At 40.2% G+C, this 20,206-nt stretch overlaps 1 protein-coding gene across 1 annotated transcript in view; it reads right to left on the reverse strand.

Moving 5' to 3' along the window:
* The window catches only part of FRAS1 (Fraser extracellular matrix complex subunit 1), a 352,531-nt gene that overhangs the window by 123,834 nt on the left and 208,491 nt on the right, over window positions 1-20,206 (reverse strand). The window contains 4 exon segments of the mRNA XM_036764965.1: window positions 687-818; window positions 4,804-4,836; window positions 11,799-11,936; window positions 12,482-12,596. Of these exon segments, the coding sequence (XP_036620860.1) occupies window positions 687-818; window positions 4,804-4,836; window positions 11,799-11,936; window positions 12,482-12,596 (418 nt within the window).

Below are 20,206 nucleotides of genomic sequence, written 5' to 3' on the forward strand. Positions count from 1 at the left end.
TTAACTCCCTTGGCAGTATAAAAATACCTCTGTGAGTAGGCATAGCAGTATTGGGGCAACCATGCTCACAGCCAGTGGTGGTCATAAGCTATTTCTAAGTCAAGGGTGTAGATACTGGGGGCTGCCATTACATATTCCCAAAGATAGCTGATTCCCAGCTCATTACACTCATCACCTTTTTACTAAAATGCATTCCCACAGAAGAAAATAAACAAACTCCTAATGGCAAGCATTGTCAAATGTGAACTTGATGGTGGCTCTGGTCCCCTTGATACTTCATACCCTCCTAAATTACTCTATTTTTCTCCCATCTATACTTTTCTTTTCTGACTTTGCTGAAGAGAAAACAAGAATGTTTCATAGTGAAATTTTCTCTCTTCTCTGCTCTCTTTGACTTTAGATAGGGCAATAAATCAAATAACTGGAAACTTGGAAATACATTCTCTGTTGCCTTGCACCATGGAGAGATGCCCTCCAAAGAGTTTATTTCCATCCCATTTATATGTATATGGGAAAGTGGAGGGTCAAAGGTGAGAACAAACCAATGCCTGTGTCTTCTGAAAGGAGATAGTTATAACCTCTTGCTGCCAGTTGGGACAGGCTCAATACATCTAGAGGGATCGGTGTCTTAATAGAGCTGCATTTCAAAAACCACTTCTCTCCACCACCCGATTGATCTTCCTTACCCACATTAGCTTGGCCTCCTCGGCTGACCTCAAGAAATGGAACTGTGATCTGGAACAGCGGGGGTTGCTGATGAATGGGAAGTAAGTGGATGGTAAACATCATTTCTTCTGTTGTGTGTTCTCCATCTGAAACTGGAAGGGATGAAAAGCCCACATAAATAAATCAACTTGCAGTCTGACAGCATACAGGTTGTTTCTTTGTGTATGGAGCCCACAGCTTTTTGAGATTGCCGCAGCACTCTGAAAAAATCCTAACAAATCAGAAAAGAAGGAAACAACGCCATACTCGGGACCAAAAAAGCTTTTTAAACTGGGGAAGAAATAGCTGAAAAGATCACAATGACACAATCAGAACAGCCTGGTAGTTCTATAGTGCGATGATTCCGATAAATGTTTATGAAAAAAATATTAACACAAAAGTATTCTCTTACTGAGGAGGTAAGAAAAGGCATTTATTTACATATTCATATTCTTTGGATTAGTTCATTCTTTTGGATCTCTAGAGCTGAGTTTTCATTCATATAGTCTTCTTTTTAAAAGATGCATGTGCTTCCATAATGGAAGGAAGCTTTGTTCTAACAACAAAAACAACCAAAACTCCACATTTATAACAAAGGTGGGGTGTGTGCACAAGAATAATCATGAGTCATTTCAAAGACAAGAAAATGGGGATGACGCGATTTTCATTTATTTATCATGCTCTACACCCTGAATAAAGAATATATAATGTCTAATTTTCCTGGGTTCCCTGAAAAGCAAGTAACTATTAATCTTCTGGAAGAAAAAAAAAGATTATTATTAGCACCTTTTTTCTCAGGCTTATCAAAAAGCATAAACTTTTCTTTAAGGAAGGAAGTAAACAAGCATTTATCACCACAATTGTGGGAAGTAGGTACTATTATTACTCCCACGTTACAGAGGAGGAAACTGGGAGTAAAGGTTAAGTGACTTGCCCAGGGTCACACAGCTGCTAAGTGTCTGAGGCTGGATTTGAACTCAGGTCTTCCTGACTCTAGGACCAACACTGTATCCACTGAGTCGCCTAGCTGTGGGTCTTTTTAAAAATTATAAACTAGAAAATTATCGACAAACTAAAATATTTTCATATACAAAGAAGGCAAGAAAAAGAGATTGTATATAAGCAATATATAATAATTACAGCTTGTTTTATATGTGTATATATGGATATATATACATATACATGAATCCGTGTTTTTTCTAAAAGATAGGTTTTGTGCATCCTGAAATAGCTACTTTTTAAAGAATAGTTATAATTATTTAAGAATGAGCTACATTGCATTCGGGGACATGAACAACATTTTCAATGAATCTAAGCTGTTCCCTTGGACAAAAATCTATCTTTTTAAGACCAATATTCTCCTAATGATTCTCTGTGGCTGAAAAGCACGTGATACAACATGCTGTTTTGCTACAATTTATACAGTTCTTAATGATGGGTTTAGTTTGGGCTGTTCCTAAATGACCGTCATGTGCTGCTCCTCTCATCGGGAAAAGGGAGAAGATACAGCGTCTGCAACTGGTTCAGGCCAGAGAAAAGGCATAGGTCTGATGCTGCTTACAGTCTCAAGAGGATCTAAAGACTTGCTCATCCAAAGGGACCATGACACTGAGCACCCCAAATGTCAAGTTCACATGCTTCCTTCTCTCCCCAGCAACCTTTCTTTTTGGAACATCGTCACATGTAAGAACCCTAAGCCATTGCTCTAAAGCAAAACCTCTCCATGATTTAAGCAGCACTTTAAAAGGGAATTTAAGCAATTTTACAGGAATACAAACCAGCAAACAAAAACTCTTACCTACTGAAATCACCCCTAATTCTTTTCCTCTGTTAATGTCCACATTTTCCCAATGATCACCCTTGATTTTTCTGTAGCATTCAACACTATGGATGATCATCTCCTCCTGGATACTTTATCTAATCTCTAGGTTTTCATGACACTGCTCTCTCCCAATTTTTTTCCTACCTGTCTGATGACTCCTTCTCAATCTCCTTTGCTGAATCTTCATCCACCAACCACAGGTATCCCCCAAGGCTCTGTCCTGCGCCTTTTCCTCTTCTCCCTCTGAACTGTTTCACTTGGTGATCCCATCAGCTGGCATGAGTTCAATTATCATCTCCATGAAGATGATTCCCAGATCTATAGATCTTCCCCAGTCTCTCTTTTGATCTCTACTTCCACAGCATCAACTGCTCTTGGACATCTCAAAGTGGATGTCGTCCCATAGAATCTCAAACTCAATACATCCAAAACTGAACTCATCTTTCCCCCCAAACTCTCCCCCTTTTCCAACTTTCTTCTTACTGTTGAAGGCACCATCAACCTTGCATCAGACAGGCTCATCTTTGATTCCTCACACTCACACCACATAGCCAGTGTTTTGCCAAATTCTGTCATTTGTGCCTTCCCAATACTCATCATGTTCTCTCCACTCGCACAGCCACTAAACACCCTTATCACCTCTTACCTGGACTATTGCAAAAGCCTTCTTGTTCTCTCTGCCTCAAGTCTCTCCCCACTGAAACCATCCTCCACTCAGATGTGAAAGCAATTTTACCAAAGCACACATCTGACCACATCACCCTCCCCCCACCCCAAGTCAGTAAGTTCCAATGGCTTCCTATTTCCTCCAGGATCAAATGGAACGTTCTCCATTTGGCTTATACATTTCTATACCCTCTACCTTAGTGACACTCCCCTGACTTTCTGTTCCTCACACATAACATTCCACTTGCTGATCTTATGATTGTGCATTGATTCTACCCCATAACTAAAGCGTGCTCTCTTTCTCTCCCCCTCCCTTCCTCCCTCCTTTTCATGCAGTGTATACAATAAAGAACCAGCCCCAGAATTATGCAGATAAGGGTATAAGTCCCTCATTTGACACATCCTGGTTCTGTGATATTGGGTAAGTAAGTCACTTAATCTCTCAGTGCCCCAGGCAGCAAGTGCTGATCCACACTGATAGAAGGAGTTTCTTCACTGGTACTTCCTTACAACAATGAAGTTGTAAGTTTAGACTACACTTACATACCAACATATACTTACATATACATCCATTTTGTATACACATTTCCAAATATCAATAAAGTCTACATATAGATCATTGGTAAAAAGCCATTTGTAGCCCACCATCTTAATATACCACGGTCTGCTTAGACATTCCCATGTTGTTGGGCATCTGGGCTATCATAAACATCTTTGTATAAATTATTTTTACTATTTTTTAGATTATTCCTTGTTGTACATTCCCCAAAGTTGTATTTCTGAGACAAATGAATGAATAGTAGGACAGTTTGTATCACATATTGCCAGACTGTTCTCCAGAAAGACAGATCCAATTATAGCATCGCCATTAATGAGCAAGCATATGTGTCTCCCCAAATCACCACCAATATCAGGCCTTGCCTTTTCTTTGAATGGCTAATTTGGTGGTGTATGATGGTACCACATGTTTTTTTTAACTGTATAAGCAATAGCTTACTCAAGTATAGAAATAAGTATTATGTACTAATTGACCTGGTCAAGCCATCAGGGCTGGATTGATGGTTAGCCTAAATTAGGTTAGTTTAATCCTCCTTCTTTGTTTCATTATCCTAAGAATGTGTGTCTATGAGGGGAGCACGTTTCTCTGCAGAAACACACTTACTTCACCTTAGCTTTGAGGCATGGAGAAGGAGAATCAAGTGGCCTTAGTCAGCAAGAGATGACAGTAATAAATAGGGCAAAGTCCAATGCAAAACCATCAAGCCAAAGAGACTTTTTGCGTGCCTCATGGGTTTTAAAGGATAAAACTACACACTATCGTTAGATGAAGCTTATTAAACGTTTTTTGCTGTTTAAAGTCAGCAAAAACCAGGCATAAACAAAATACTCATAGGTTCTTATGTTGGTTTTACTTTCTTCCATGCATATTAATTTAAACCATCAGTTTTGGAACAGCTAGACATGCTTTTTAGAAGACCTAGTTGCTACGTGGTCTTGATACAAGCTCTAGAAAGTAGTTTTAGGTAGAGACAGGGGACTAATAGTAGGAACAGGATAGGAAAGGGCAATAAAATGGCATCATCTAACAAATGGGGAAATTGCTTTCATACCTGTGAAACGGAAGTTCACGGATTCTGGAAGACCTGGAAGAACAAGAACGTAGATGTAAGTGCTGTCATCACTTCTGACTGGAACAGAATATGGATTAAGGAGTCAGGCGTTGAAGGTGGATCCAAAAAACTGGGGCAGAGGTGAGGAGAAGTAAGAGCTATCCTAAATATCCTAGCCTACAGGAAATCACAAGGCCTTTCACCAATATTATGCTGAATTAAACCCTAACACCGTATATTAAATAATAATGACAAAACTCCACAATCAGATAAATTTACATCATGGCAGTTACAGTGATTTAGAGCACATCCTTTCAGACTCTGTTTTATCAGTACATAAAATCCTACAAACCAGCGAATGTTGGGGAATAGCATATATCAATGACAAGGGATTCTGATGGGCCAGTTTCAATGGAGAATTGAACGATGCCTGAGAATATGATTTATGCACTAAATTAGCAAGAGGAGATTTAACACGTGTGATTTGCTCCCAAGATAATCTAGGCTTCCATTGTCTCCAAGACATAACATGGAATAACGGGCAGAATGTTAGGCTTAGAGTCAGTAAACTCTAGGTTCAAGTCCCAGGGCTGTCCCTTAACAGCTGTTTGATCATGAGTAAGTGACTTGGCTTCCCAGAACCTCCTGAATTTCCTCAGCTGTAACAACTATGGGGTAATAATGCTTATAAGATCTATCTCACAGAAACAGCGATACTCAAACGAGAAAATGAACATACAAAAGTCCTGTGAGAACTTAAAAGCGTTCTAGAAATGCCAAGTACAAATGTTTTTTCATTTTCCTCCTCCTATTTAGTTGAGGCTCAGATAAAAAGAGTTAGAGGACAAGTCACTATCCTAGCACTCTTTTGTACTGAATGTTACGTGTACCACAGCTCAAGTGGATACAATCATTGCTTTTTATAGCTGAATAAAAGGATGCTCATCTTCTGTTGTTTGTCCTTCATTTTGAAGAGGACCAATGACATCGCAGGGTGACGTCCTGACTCGAGTGTGAATCGGATTTAAGTGAGGAAGAGTTGCACAAAGGGTCAACTTCACTCTCTCTTCCAGAATCATCAAAGTCCAGTGGCAAGACAAAAATCAAGATGGCAGGGGTGCAGGGGATGACCATGGTGTCTTTCATGTCAGACCAAGCTCCATCATAGTGCCTTCACGGCTGTTGGAATAAATTGCTCTCATCTGCTCATTCCACCTGAAGAAGTCTTCACGAGCTCGAGGTAGACATCCTCCTAAATCACTGACATGTTTGAGACCTGTCAATTACCCTCAACCTGGTTTAGCCCATCTGCTGAGATGGTTTATCGCAGCTGCACGTGCTACAGCTTCTTAGAGCCACAGGGGAAAGTCGGGCGAAAGTGAACACCGAAGGTGGATGAGCACAGCCCTGAAAAGGACTTGGCAAACCCTTACACCAGAGGTGCTAGTCTTCCCTTAATAACCCATATACTCCTCATCCTCTATAGGCTTACAGGACAGGGTGGGAAAGAATAAGTATTTATTGAGCACCTCTTATATGCCAGGCCCTGTGCTAGGTGCTTTATAAATATTATTTCATTTAAACCTCACAACAAAACTGGGAGCTAGGTGCTATTATGATCTCCATGATACAGTTGAGGAAACTTAGGCAGGCAAAGGTGAAGTGACTTACCCGGGATCATACAGCTAAGGAAGTATCTGAGGCTGGATCTGAACTCAGGCTATGGAAAGCATTCTTGAGGCCATGCCAGTAGAAGACAGAACAAAAGGCATGAGTTGTACCTCAACCTGTTCTACCCAACTCTGAACTCCTACGCTAGGTTTCTATGTTTTGAAATCTTTTCATTTTGTGTAGCTTGGAGAGGAGTATTTGCACTCTTCACTTTCCATCTGAAGCTCTGCTTGGTTTGAACTCCATGGAATAAGATGTCCCCTCATCCAGTAGGGCTTTTCCAGTTTCCTTTATGCATCTAGCCCCATTAGATTGCAAGCTCCTTGAGGGCAAGATCTTTTTCTTTTTTGTTTCCCCAGTGCTTAGCACAGTGCCTGGAACCTAGTAGGTGCTTAATAAATATTTACTCAATTGAATTGCCATGGTGAAAAAGATTAAAAATATTGTTCCTAAATTTTTATGAATCAGTGTTATTCCTGGGTAGTTATGGGCAATATATATTTGTGTAATGATTTTCGATTCCAGTTTGGTTTATTCACTGAATTCTCCAGGATATTTGGGGGTTTGCACTTGTAGTACAGGGAGATTTGTCACCAGTAAGTCTCTAAACTACAATGAACTTATGTGGTATAATTCTCACCACCAGGTCATGGCTTGCTAAATATTTGATAGATGCTAAATTTTTGCATTTTTGCACATAATTTTGCATGAATATTTTTCATGGTTCCCACTATTCCTTTATTCCTTTATGGTATTGATATATAAGACTAAGCCCCTTAAGGATAACGTTTTTGTCATTTCTAGTGACAATGACCTGGTCCTGAATCATTATCATAACCCTTTACATTTCTATAAATAAACACATATAAATAAACACATTATTTGTTTGTTGCTTCTTTATAAACATTTTGCTGGTTGAGTTCATGTGGATGTCACCCATTAAGTACCTTTTGGTTCCACCCTGGGATCTTTGCCATTTCACAGACCCTCTGCAAAGATGAACCATTTTCAACAACAGTCAACAAATCTAGTAGCATATACCTGTTGCCAAGTTTTACAATTGCTTCATGAAATTAAGTGTTTGTTACAAAATTATTTCCATAAACTTTTTACCCTTTTGTAGGTTTTACCTCTTGACAGAAAAGTGAAGGATTCAAAGTATAGAATGAAACACACATTTTTTTTTTGGCCCTGCTAACATGGCAATTTGTTTTAACTATGCAAATTTATCACAAGGGTTTTCGTTTAAAATTTTTAATTTAATTAAAAAAACATTGTAGAGGTTGAGTTGTTTTTTTTGGGGGGGGATGCTTTTTGCCTCTAATGTTGTATGTGTTATTGAGCCAAGAATAAATGTTAAGACTCATTTTACATAGGTGTTAATTGCTCTAAATGTGGTCGGTCCATTGACTTTGACTTCAGCATGCTGGTCAGTATATTAACACACAATGAGAATATCCTTGAAATCCTTATAGTTAGTGTGTCTTGCCTGAGGAGGACCATGGTATTTTTAAGTATCTAACCCTTTATTCATTGGGTTCATATTTAAACTCAAGTCCTTTAATTTCTATGTTTCCTTGGGGAACATTAAGAATTATATATTTATCAAGTCTAAATGATATTTTGGTAACATTAGAGAAAGTTCCCACAAAGATATAGTGTTTAATGTGCTTTTTCAGTTGATCTATATAACTCAATGTCATTCATGTAGAAGAAATTATTAATCCAATGTTTTGGTAAGACTTCCTTTTTGACTTGAAAGCCATATTCAGTTCTATTCATGAATGATGTTAGTGGATTTAATGCTATGCAGCAGAACTACAATGGGCTTAAACTATCTGCCTGGAAGATGTCCTTCTTTCTATCAATTGTTCTTGACATTAGTATGTTGGTAGCATATTTTAAAAGACAATAGTTTCCATGTGGTCATCAAATGCCCTAAAATGTTCACTATGCTCAGATCTATTTTATATATATTTGCAGTAGCTGATTAAGCCATGAACATGTAAATGAGTCAAAGGCTTTGTGACATTTGACAAAGGCAGTATAAATATCACTTAGCTTCTGGTAGCTCATTCAATAACCACAGAATTGATAATGAGTTGTTCTTTATACACCTGGAACACATTGATATACCCTTCTTGCTCTTCAAATAACATACTGTTTTCTTGTGTTTAGAGATTTGGTGAGTGATACGATCCAAGAAAGTCTGATATAAAGTGTGAAATCATGCAGCTGGCTTATATTTGGAGGAGATCATTAATGTTGTCACCTTTTTATAATAAATGCGTGATGTCTTCTATCAAGAAAGATGGAATCAGAACTATCATTCACTTAGCTCCTCTCAGCAACACAATGATCCGAGACAAGTCCAAAAGATTCATGATGGAAAATGCTATCCACATCCAGAGGAAGAACTATGGAATCTGAATGCAGATGGAAGCATATGATTTTCACATTCTGTATTTCTATGTTTTTTTTCCTTTTGTTCTGTTTCTTCTTTCATAACATGACTAATATGGAAATATGTTTTACATGATTGCACATATATAACCTAAATCAAATTGCTTACCACCTTAGGGAGGAGGGAGGGGAGAGGAGGGGGAAAAAGAAAGATGGGATTGGGCTTGCAGCAGAGAGGAAGCTGGCAATTTTTGTGACACTGTGCAGTGTTTGAGCCCATGATTATTGATCTTATCTGGCCCCACCACTTTCTAGTTGTGCAGAGAAGCTTTCAGAATCATTTCCCTTGATATAGCCATTGTACTGTTCATTATTTAGTGGTACACAAGCTTTCTGTGTCTCTTTTCATCCAATTTGGGCTTTTATTATGTTGGACTTCTTTCAAGCCTATAAACAATCAAAAATTTCCCATATTCTTCTTTGGAGCATCTCTCCCACTTCTCTTGTCTTTAATTCTAAAGCATGTATAGTATCGTCTTGGAGTGATGTGGAGTTATTTTGTTCCTTTGCCACTTGGGCTCCTTACGTGCCTTTATCTTTTAGCTATCCCTTTAAATCATTAATTAAAACTGTCAAGAGTTTAATATATTTTTGTTTTCTAGATCCCATTCTGCACATTTCTCCTCTACCGCCTTTAATCAGACAATATGGTGTTCAAGTATTCTTCTGGGTACACTGGCTCGATATTGATATAATTTTCCAATTTCTTTCCACAGGTCTTCAATAGTTTTCTCAAAGAGATTTTTCTATGATGGTATTTGATGTTTGCCCTTGGGAAAAGTCCTCCTTTCATCCTGTGGTCCTTACCATGGCAACAGCCGCAGCATGTCCTGTTATTGCAAATCCCGAAATGTTTATCAAACATGATGTCAAATTTCATGAGGATGTGCTCATTCACAATCATTTCAGTAGAGAAATAATCTCTTTGGGTAGCTAGTATATTAGTTTTGGGCAGCTAAGTGACACAGAAGATACAGTGCTGAATCTGGAGTCAGGAAGACCTGAGTTCAAATCTGATCATAGATACTTCCTAGCTATGTGACCCTGGGCAAGTCACTTAACGCTGTTTGCCTCAGTTTCCTCATCTGTACAATGAGCTGAAGATGGAAATATCAAACTACTCTCATATCTTTGCCAAGAAAATCTCAAACAGGGTCACAAAGAGTCAGCCACAACTGAAACAACTGACCAATAAAAACAAGCCTATTAATTAGATTCATGCCATCAAACTCTGAAAAAGCTCTTCAAAACTCAATTCTAAGTAGGCTCATCTCCTTTTCAAAAGCACTCAAGATGCTGGTGTCCTTTTTTACCACCCAGTTTATTACCAGGAAGCCCTTCTGGAATGTGTATTAAAAGTAGATTTTTCAATAGTTTCAGGATCTTCTGCTTTTTCCTCTTGAAATTTAAGGAACACCTCCATTTCTGCCCTTCTTTTATCTAACCTGGGCTTAGGAATGAAGCTTCCGATGGTGATTTTAACGATCATGATGATCATAGCCGTGATTTCATTGGTGTAGAGAATTCTTACCGAGGAGACTCCAAGTAACACTACGGCTTAGACCTTCCTGCAAAATGCGTACTCTTGGAGATTCAGTGTCTCAGACAATGAGAAGCTAAGTGAGTTACCCAGAGTCAGATGCTGTCCCTGCATGCTTACTGCTTCTCTCCACAACTGGAACATTGTATGAGAAACTCTTCACATTTGTATAAACTACGAGGAAACAGGATTGGAAGATTTCATATTTGCTCCAAATCACAGAACTAAACATGGGTGGGAACTCATAACTGCTACCTTTTAGTCAGCAGCTCTGTTTATGAGACCAAGGGGAGAAATGAAAGGGACTAACTCAGGGGGACTTTAACTAAGAGTTCAAGTCCTCTGGGCTTACATGGAGGTACACACATTGATTTTAGTGGCAAACTCCACTCTGAAATAAGATACAAACATGAGAAATGAGTAAGTGAAAACTCTCTTTTCCTTTTTTTTTTTTAATTTTCTTCCTGTCTTTAAATCTTACATGAAATTCTCACTCGTGCCAGGACAACATCTTTTGAACACAGGGTGTAAGGAGGAAGGAAAGAAATAAGTACCTACTATGTACCAGGCACTGTGCTAAGTGCAAATATTATCTCATGGTCTTCTCTGTGATAGACTTAGCTCTCCTCAGCAATGCAATGATCCAAGACAATTCCAAAAGACTCCTGATGGAAAATTCTATCCACATATAGAGAAAGAACTATGGAGTCGGAATGCAGATTGAAGCAGACTATTTTCTCTTTTTTTTTTTCTTTCTCATGGTTTTTTCCTTTTTGTTCTGATTCTTCTTTCACAACATGACCAATGTGGAAATATGTTTAATATGATTGTACATGTATAGCTGATGTCAGAGTGCATGCCCTCTCTGGCAAAGAGGAGGGGGAAAAATAGAACTCAAAATCTTATAAAAGTGAATGCCAAAAACTAAAAATAAATAAATAATTAAGGGGGGGAGACAAATATTATCTCATTTGCTCCTCACAACAACTGTGAAAAGTAGCTGGTGTTATTGTCTCTATTTTACAGCTGAGGAAACTATGGCAGATAGTGTTTGTGACTTGTCCAGGGTCACACAGCTAGTCAGTGTCTCAGGTTGGACTTGAATCCAGCTCTTTGTGACTCCAAGCAGAGAGCTTTATCCGCTGTGCCACCTATCTACCTCTGGGTGGCCTGTAGGCTTCAAGGTTTATTAGTTAGAATATCTATAAAATAATTTTAAAAGCTGCACAGAAGGGGCTAAGAGAGAGGTCAGTATAAGTTTGTTACTGGCAAGAACCATGAGGTATTTGTTTTCTCCTGGGGAGAGGGGCGAGTATGTTACCAGCAAAGGAGAAGGCCATGATCTCTTGGAGATGGGGTGCTGCAGTGGGAGGCCGGTACACGATTTTTCCTTGGTTAACATCTGCCTGCGTGAAATGCTGAATGGGGAAGTGAGGCCGGTCTTTGTGCTCGATGATACCTGAAAGAAAGTGTACAAAGCAGTGTGATATCACCACCAATTCTGCCACCTGATGGAAAGCCTACCATCACCTCGTGATTGGCATGGAGCCTTCCCTGACAAGGACAACAACCTCGATTCCATGGTGATGTATCTAGGGTCACAGAGAAGACCATCTGGACGAGCCTATGTCCATCAGACTCTCAATTAGGAGAGGGCAGATCTGAAACCCTGCCCAGGCAGAGTCCTGCCCAGGAAGCTCTGAACACAAGTGGCAGAAAGGAGATCCACTCTCTACAAGGGAAGCTTCTTCCTGAGCCGAGACTTATCACAGAAGCGGAGCCCACAATCACTCATTCCCCTGTCAGCCCTCTTCTCTGTACAAAAGGGTCACTATCAACTCTTTGAGCAGAAAAGAGAACAAGATAGCCAGACACGAGTTTCTGTCTGTATGCAAGCTACTTTAGACGATACAATGGAGCTTTTGAGAGAGCCTACGCAATAACCCAGCAGCATCTGGTCCCTACAGGACTTTTTGGACCAGGCCCATTCACTGCAATTCTTGCCTTGATTTGGACGCAGAGGGACGGTGATATTGTACACAATCTTTCCACTTGGACTCTTAGAGTCAACAAAAGAAAGGTGGTGAGGCTGTATCACGCTCAGTCGATCCTCCTGAACCTAAAACACAGAGAAAAGAAAACAGGGATTTCAATGAAAGCCAAAGAAAGGGGCAGAAACAAGAGAAGCAATAAATCTTCATATAACGTGTACTATAATGCCAGGCACTGTGCTAAGCACTTTTATAATATTATTTAATTTAATCCTCACGATAACCTTTGGAAGTGCTGTTATTATCTGGATTTTACAGATGAGGAAACTGAGACAAACAGAAGTTAAGTGACTTGCCCAGGATCACAAAGATAGTAAGTATCTGAGACTGGATTTGAACCTAGGTTTTCCTGACTCCACATCCAGAACTCTATCCATCACATCCCTCATCCTGGATGACTTCTTGTCACTTCCTGGCACATAGTAGGTAGTTTAAGAAACGACTGTAGACTGATTGTCTCCTATGCTACCATGAATGCATTTACCCTAATTTTTAATTTTAAGCCTAATTAGCCCTAATTTATTTGCTTACCAGTTGACTTGATATTTTGATGGACCTTTGCCTTTTATGTATATGTACTCCCCCTCCCTTGATGCAAATTATATCCTCTCCTCATTTTATTTGATTCAGGTCTATGTCTTCCCATAAATTATCCTCTGAGGAGCTGCCCAATGTGCTTGTTCTTGCTCCGATTCCATTAAAATCTCAAGGGTACTAATATTTAACTTTCATTCTCACTTCATGGCTGGCCCACATCTTTTTCAAGACATCCATTCCCTCAACGATGGCTTTTATTGTACCTTTTGTCCACAAATCGTTGATAGATTCCAGCTAATAGACATATAAATGAACAGCCACAATTCTACCCTTCAATATGGTGCCTGTGCTTTCTCCTTTGGATTTCCGCTGGTGCCCACCCCAGGGAGGCGTATTTTGGATCAGCTGTTACCTCCCTCCAGCTCAGACTACTGAGGAGTGTATAAATAAGACTTAGCAGTGGATGGCGACACCTCAACTATTATTAATTAGGTTTTGATTGCTCCTGAGAACCCTGCTCTGTGAGGACTGAGATGCTGGAGAGCTCACTCTCTCCCAATGCCCTTTCTTTTTCAAGATTATAGACATGGCAAATATCAATAAATGAATACATGCATATAAAAAGAAGAGAAAAAGAAGGTTGTATATGAACTTTCATACATAGAGATTGTGTATTTATTACATAAAGATTAACAGATAAATTAAGTTTAATACAGTAGTATTAACACTGTACTGTTTGTGTTCTAGAAACACAGGTGGGTAGCAGTAAATAGGACATTGGGTCGGTCTGGAAGACTTTAATTCATATCTGGCCTCAGGCGCTTCCTACCAAGTAACTCAACCTGTCTGCCTCAGTTTCCTCAATTGTGAAACGAGGGTTAATAACAGCAGCCACCTCACGGAGTTGCTGAGGATCCAATGTAATATTTGTAAGGCACATAGGAGGTACTTATAAATGTTGGCTATTACCATTATTACTATTCCTATTACTCTTTCGCATATTTTTTCATGTTTCACTAACTTGTTCTTTCCTTCCTTCCCTCTTTCTTTCTTCCTTCCTTTCTTCCTTTTTCTTCAGCTCTATCACTGCTCCACTTCCCTCTCCCCTCTAGCTTTTCTACTTGGAAATTTAATTACATGTGGTTCTACTGTGAAAACCAGGCAAACTGCCCCTAACTACACAATCAGGCTCACTTCCACACTTCAGGGATTCTTTTGTAAATCGGATTTAAAAAACAAAAGACCACTTATAATAGCTAAATTTCCTTATCCTCTCCAACCCCTTTCCACCCCCCTCCACAGATTTTTAAATTTAAAAGGAGCTAAAAAATGTCATCTCTCTCCAACAATCTTAGCTCCCCAGGCCACTAAACATATATGCACAGTCTATTAACCCTTAATGGATACTACACAGGAAAAAGGAAGGATTCAAGTTCTTGAATTAGGCAGTCAGGAAGGCAGGTTCCAATTCCTTCTGCCTTAGCTAGCTGTGGTAAAACTTCACTTCACCAAAAGTAGTTTCTTCACCTTCTGCAGCTCAGCCCTCCCTATTCTTCACCTTCGCATCCTCCACTTCATGAAATTTTGAGTTCCTGTAGCCAGTTTTAACATTGGTGGAGGAAGTGCCAGCGAGGTGGGGGTGCGCAAATCAGCAGAGAAAAACAAATAAAAGCAGCCCATACATGTGTGTTTTTTTTCCTCAGCTACTCAAACTGCCTTGGGGCACAGGAAGGGGATACCATTCCAAACTTTTCTAATGCCACTATATCTGAGAACAAGACAGACTCCTCTCCACTTTAAAGCCCAGCTTCATTTAGAAGGAATTTGCTCATTGTGAGAAGGATTAAACTGAGCCCAGTCATACAGAAGGAGGAGAGGGGCTGCAGTCTATTAGAAAAGACTGAATGCTCCAGCTGCTTTGGAACTGCCCCTGAGGCACACTTGTCCCTGGAAGAAACATCTTTTGCAGGTCAGGACAAATTCCCTTTAGTAAAGGGTCATGTTTCAGGTTGTTGGAATGTAATGAGCTAGGAAAATCAACGAAGTAAACAGGAGCTAGTTTCTCATCCTGAAAGCAGTTAAGTAACAAAAACAAATTTAAAAATGCACATACACAGTTGGGACTAGCTATATAATGTCCAATGAAGCCCCTCCCCCAGCAGCTTCAGCTACTCCTTGGGCCACAAAACTTATTTTTAGTCCAGACAACTAAAAATCTGAAACGCCCTAATTAAAACCCAAGTGACCTTAGGAAAGGGCCCAAGAGTGAGGAACTGTGTGGCCCTCTAGGTCCTCAAGAGCAGCCCTCTGACTGAATCCAAACTTCCCAGAATGATTTGTTCCCAGGGATGGGGAGCCTATGTATGCACACACATACAGGCACAGTACTTGCCAAATGACAATAAACAGTCTGATTTGGGATTTAATAGAGACTAGGTTAGGAGCTATAGAAATGAACTACCTTTCCTAATTCTTGCCAGGCCTTTGAAGTGACTTCCTAGGACTCTGGACAGAGGAGGCACAGAGATCAGTATACACAAGTGTTGGAGTGTATGACTGTCTGAGGTTTACTTTTACCTTTAAATGATCATCTTTCATTTTCCGGTTAAAATGTATACTCTATATTTATTTTTTAATCATTTATGGAATAATATTCTAAATATAATTCATACATTATTAAGTATAAAAACATACTCCTTATAGCTATATTTGTCTCCTGAGTGATTCAAAAATTTAACATGGTGCCTGACACACAATAAATTCTTGATAAATGTTTTTTGTTCATTTTGATTCACATTAGATTAATGCATTTTGGAACTACTCTGATTTTGTTTTTACACATTATATACATAAATATATGTTTATGTATATACACTATATACATAGATAACTTGTTAGTAAGATTCCTCACTTATAAAATTCTGTGAGAGTGACGAGTCAGGAATGACACAAGGTAGGCCTGGGTGGTTAGAAAGATACAGATGTGCTCAACTACACTAATATGGGAATTTGGAAGAGAGGTGAGTTTCAGAAGAAATATCATGAGTTATCTTCTGAGAGTTTGAGAGGCTTCTGGGATCTCTAGTTCAAAATGTTCACTAGGCAGTCTATGATATGGGACAGGAACTCAAGAGGAAGTTGGGCTGGGTATATAGAACTTGGAGTTATCTGCAGAGATTCTGATTGAGTGCATGGAAGCTGGTAAGATCACCAGGTGAGAGGTTATAGGGAGAAAAGAGAGGAGAGGCCAGGAGAAAGCCTTAGGGTATACCCAGAGCCTGTGGTCAGGTATGACATGGATAAAGATCCAGAGAAGATTAAGAAGGTGCAGAGGGAGATGGGAGGGGGGAAGGAGGGAAAAGAGAAGAGAGAGGGGAGGTGAAGGAAAAGAGAAAAGGAAAGGAAAGAAGGGAGGGAAAGGGGATGAGATGGAGGAGGGGAGAGAGACACACACAGAAGACAGACAGGGAGAGACAGGTGGGTGAGAGAGAGAGACGAAGGGGCGGGGAGACAGAGAGACTAGGAGATGGCAGAATGGGATGAGGAAGGGGAAAAGAGGTGGCGAGAGAGAGAGAAGAGAGGAGAAAGGGAGAGGGAGGGAGAGAGAGAGAGAAGAGGAGGAGGGAGAGAGAGAGAGAGGGAGAAGGGGGAGAGGGGGGAGAGGGAGAGAAGAGGTAGGGAGAGGGAGAGAGACAGAGAGAGAGAGAGAGAGAGAGAGAGAGAGGGAGAGAAAGAGAGAGAGAGAGAGAAGAGGAGGAGGAGGGAGAGGGAGAGAGAGGGGGAGGGGGGGTAGTGAGAGAGAGCGGGGGGAAGGAGGGGGGAAGAGAGAGAGAGACAGAGAGAGAGAGAGAGAGAGAGAGGGAGAGAAAGAAAGAGAGAGAGAGAGAGAGAGAGAGAGAGAGAGAGAGAGAGAGAGAGAGAGAGAGAGAGAAACATGAAAACCCAAAGAGGAGAGAGTATTCAGAAACAGAAGAGAGTATTCAGAAAGAGGAAGTGATCAACAGGGTCAAGTGTTGCAAAAAGGCCAAGATGTGGCATTTGAGATGAATTTGTTGAATATTACCAGAAGTTGCTTATCTCTGTGGGGACCCTATGAAATAGCCAGGACCCAAGGGTAACACCCAAAAGGGCTTTATGGGTAGCAGCCACATGAACTCAGACAACAACTGGATAAACCAGCGTCACTCAAATGACTGAGTGGTGCAGATTTGTTTATAGAAATGAAGGGGTTTATAATAATGACTCAGCATCATATCATTGCCACCAGAAATTATAGAAAGGCTGTGCTCAAAGAACCAACACATCTTAATCTTCACAGATTATGCAATGACTTGGTGGAAAATATGCTACGTGTCAAGGCAAGTTGCAGAAATTTAACTCTCTGGAGTCCAGGAAGACATGATCAGAATTATTTACTGTGTAATGACCCCAGTAGTCCCCCCACCTGCTAAATGAAGAAGCCCCAGGAAAGTTAAAAAAAAAACAACAGAGCCACCATGTTAGACTAAGAACAGCTGTAACAGCCCAGAGCCCTTTTTCTGGAAAGTAAGAAATGTGAATATCTGCAAGCCAACAATTGCCCAGAAGTCCCACCCTCCACTAGCATGAATCAGCCCAAGTTTTAGGTTCCAAGCTCCTGGCTCCCCTCGCCCAGTCTATGTAAGAACCCTATGAAACCCCCTAAGAAGTTACTTTGGGGTGCCCCATTCCCCCCAGGGACTATGTGTCTAATTTCCCTCTCGGCCTGCGCCTGCCACTCTCTCTAAGTGCCCTTGTTAACGTGAGCAGGTTTCAATGAGACCAGATTGCTTTTCTGTCGTGTTGTGGGCTCCATGTTTCCTTGCATTGGATCTTGGCATCCTGAACCTTCCTAAGTCTGCATTAAGACATAATGGAAGCTTGCTACTCTTAACCAACTAACAGAGAACACCTCCCTGAGCTACAATTACAAATTCTAAAAATGCCTTTGAGAAGTCAGCAGATAAACTGCATTGAACCAGATCGTCAATACTGATAGAACTGTGGACACAATTACCTGGACATAAAATTGATCATTACAAATTTGAGAACAGTGTAAAAAACATAAATATTGCCATCCTGAATGCTCAATAATCTCCCAGCTATGGGGAATGGAAAGCTTTAAACATGTAGAGATCCAGCAGAAGAAATCAGTGCCATGTGGATGAAGATGAGATACTTAGAAGGATCATGGAGACCAGTGGACCCAATTTGCCTTATCCTGTGAATTAGGAAGTGAGGGTAGATAGATTGGCCAAGGTCACGCAGCTGTCTAGGGTGTGATTCAAACCCATCTGACTCCCAAGTCCAATGCCCTCTCCACTACACCATCCTATCTCTCATGCCACTCTTGTTTATTTTGCTGCTTATATTTTCCTAAAGATGCTTTCCCTCAAAGTGATTATCTGGCAAATCTTCATCAAACAGTGCCACCCTCCAATGACTGAGGGCTGCTTGAATCTCAAGTGTGGATAATGAAAGAGCCAGACCATGTCTTACCCTAACCAGTCCTGATTGTGCCCTAGGAGCAAGCTGATGGTTGGGGACTCTAGTGGAATTTTTTTTATATTTTTAGTTATGAACGTTCTTAAATCATTTATCACCTAATGATTGGTAGACTACTAATAAAGTTATTTATAATATTTTTTCTATTGCTGGTCTCTCTTATCGGAGGGTTGACAATTGTTTAAGAACATACATATGGTTTACTATGTCATACCATATCAATGTTAGCTATTATTACTGCCATTACAATATCACACAACTGCTCATCTTGGGATTAAAAACCAACTTATAGAAAAACAAATTACTCAAAACAACTCAGTCACAAAACGGAAGCCTAAAACAAGATAAGAGTTAATTATGCCGAGTTGATGGACTTAGTCCTACTACCTTATTAAGGTAACAAATTTATTCTCACTACACTGGCATACCATAGGCACTTAATAAATGCTCGTTGACTGACTGGCCTTATGAACATTAATTCATTTGGACCTCTTAACAACCTTGTGAGGTTAGGTGACTTTTATTTTATTATCCTTATTTTACGGATGAGGAAATTGAAATTCAGATTTAGTGACCTGCCATTAGCCACTCTTACGGTTAAACAGGAGTCAGGCCCAGATCCTCTCGATTTTTGGTCCCCCCACTCTCTTCACTAGGCCCTAAAGAAGGGATGGGGAACCTATGGCCTTGAGGCCACATGTGGCCCTCTAGGGCCTTAAGTGTGGCCCTTCGACTGAATCTAAACTTCACAAAACAAATCTCCTTAATAAAAGGATTTGTTCTATAAAACTTAGACTCAGTCAAAAGGCTGCACACACTCAAGGACCTAGAAGGCCACGTGTAGCCTCAAGACCACAGGTTCCCCACCTCTGCCCTAAAATCTTTCCCAGGGGCAAAGAACCTATATGTATGTATGTATGAGTATATGTGTGTATACATAGATATATGTGTGCATGAGTGTATGTGTGTATACATAAATATTTGTGTATATGAGTAAAGTTTCCAAAAAAAATTAACCCAAGTTCCTCTAGTCAGAATGATAAATTATGCATTTTATAGTGCTGATGAATTATGATTTCTTTATATTATTATTTACAGTGTGAATGTCAACACCACCTATTCATTAAAAACACTCTACTTTTTCCCTTTTTGTCTCTGTCTCATACAAAACCCATCATTCCTGAAGTGGTAGTTGTTCTCTTTGTTGTGGTTCAAGCCTGCAAGCTCAAAATGCAGTTATGAACAAATATGGGGGCACCCACTAAATGGGGCATCCTGTTGGAAGGCGTCCGGCTTATACACTTAGCGAGACAGCATTATCATTAACGAGAGCTCCATGCACTCCAGGGCTTAACAGGAGTCAGCATCTGCCAAAGAGTAAAAGGTTATAATATTCCAGAGGAGAAGGATCAGATCAGAAGGAAGGCTTTCTCTTCAAAGACAGCCGCCACTTTTCTGATCTCATCCATCCGTTGTGCCCTGAGAACATAATGATATGATCCTACCTGTCACGGAATGCTCAGGGGGCAGCGTAGACACCAAGAACTGGGGAATGGCTAGAGACTAGGTGGCCTTCAAGCCTGAGGGAGGATCTCTCCGAAGTGCTGGACCTCAAGCT

This window comes from Trichosurus vulpecula, chromosome 6 (assembly GCF_011100635.1).
Source record: "Trichosurus vulpecula isolate mTriVul1 chromosome 6, mTriVul1.pri, whole genome shotgun sequence".
Taxonomy (NCBI): domain Eukaryota; kingdom Metazoa; phylum Chordata; class Mammalia; order Diprotodontia; family Phalangeridae; genus Trichosurus; species Trichosurus vulpecula.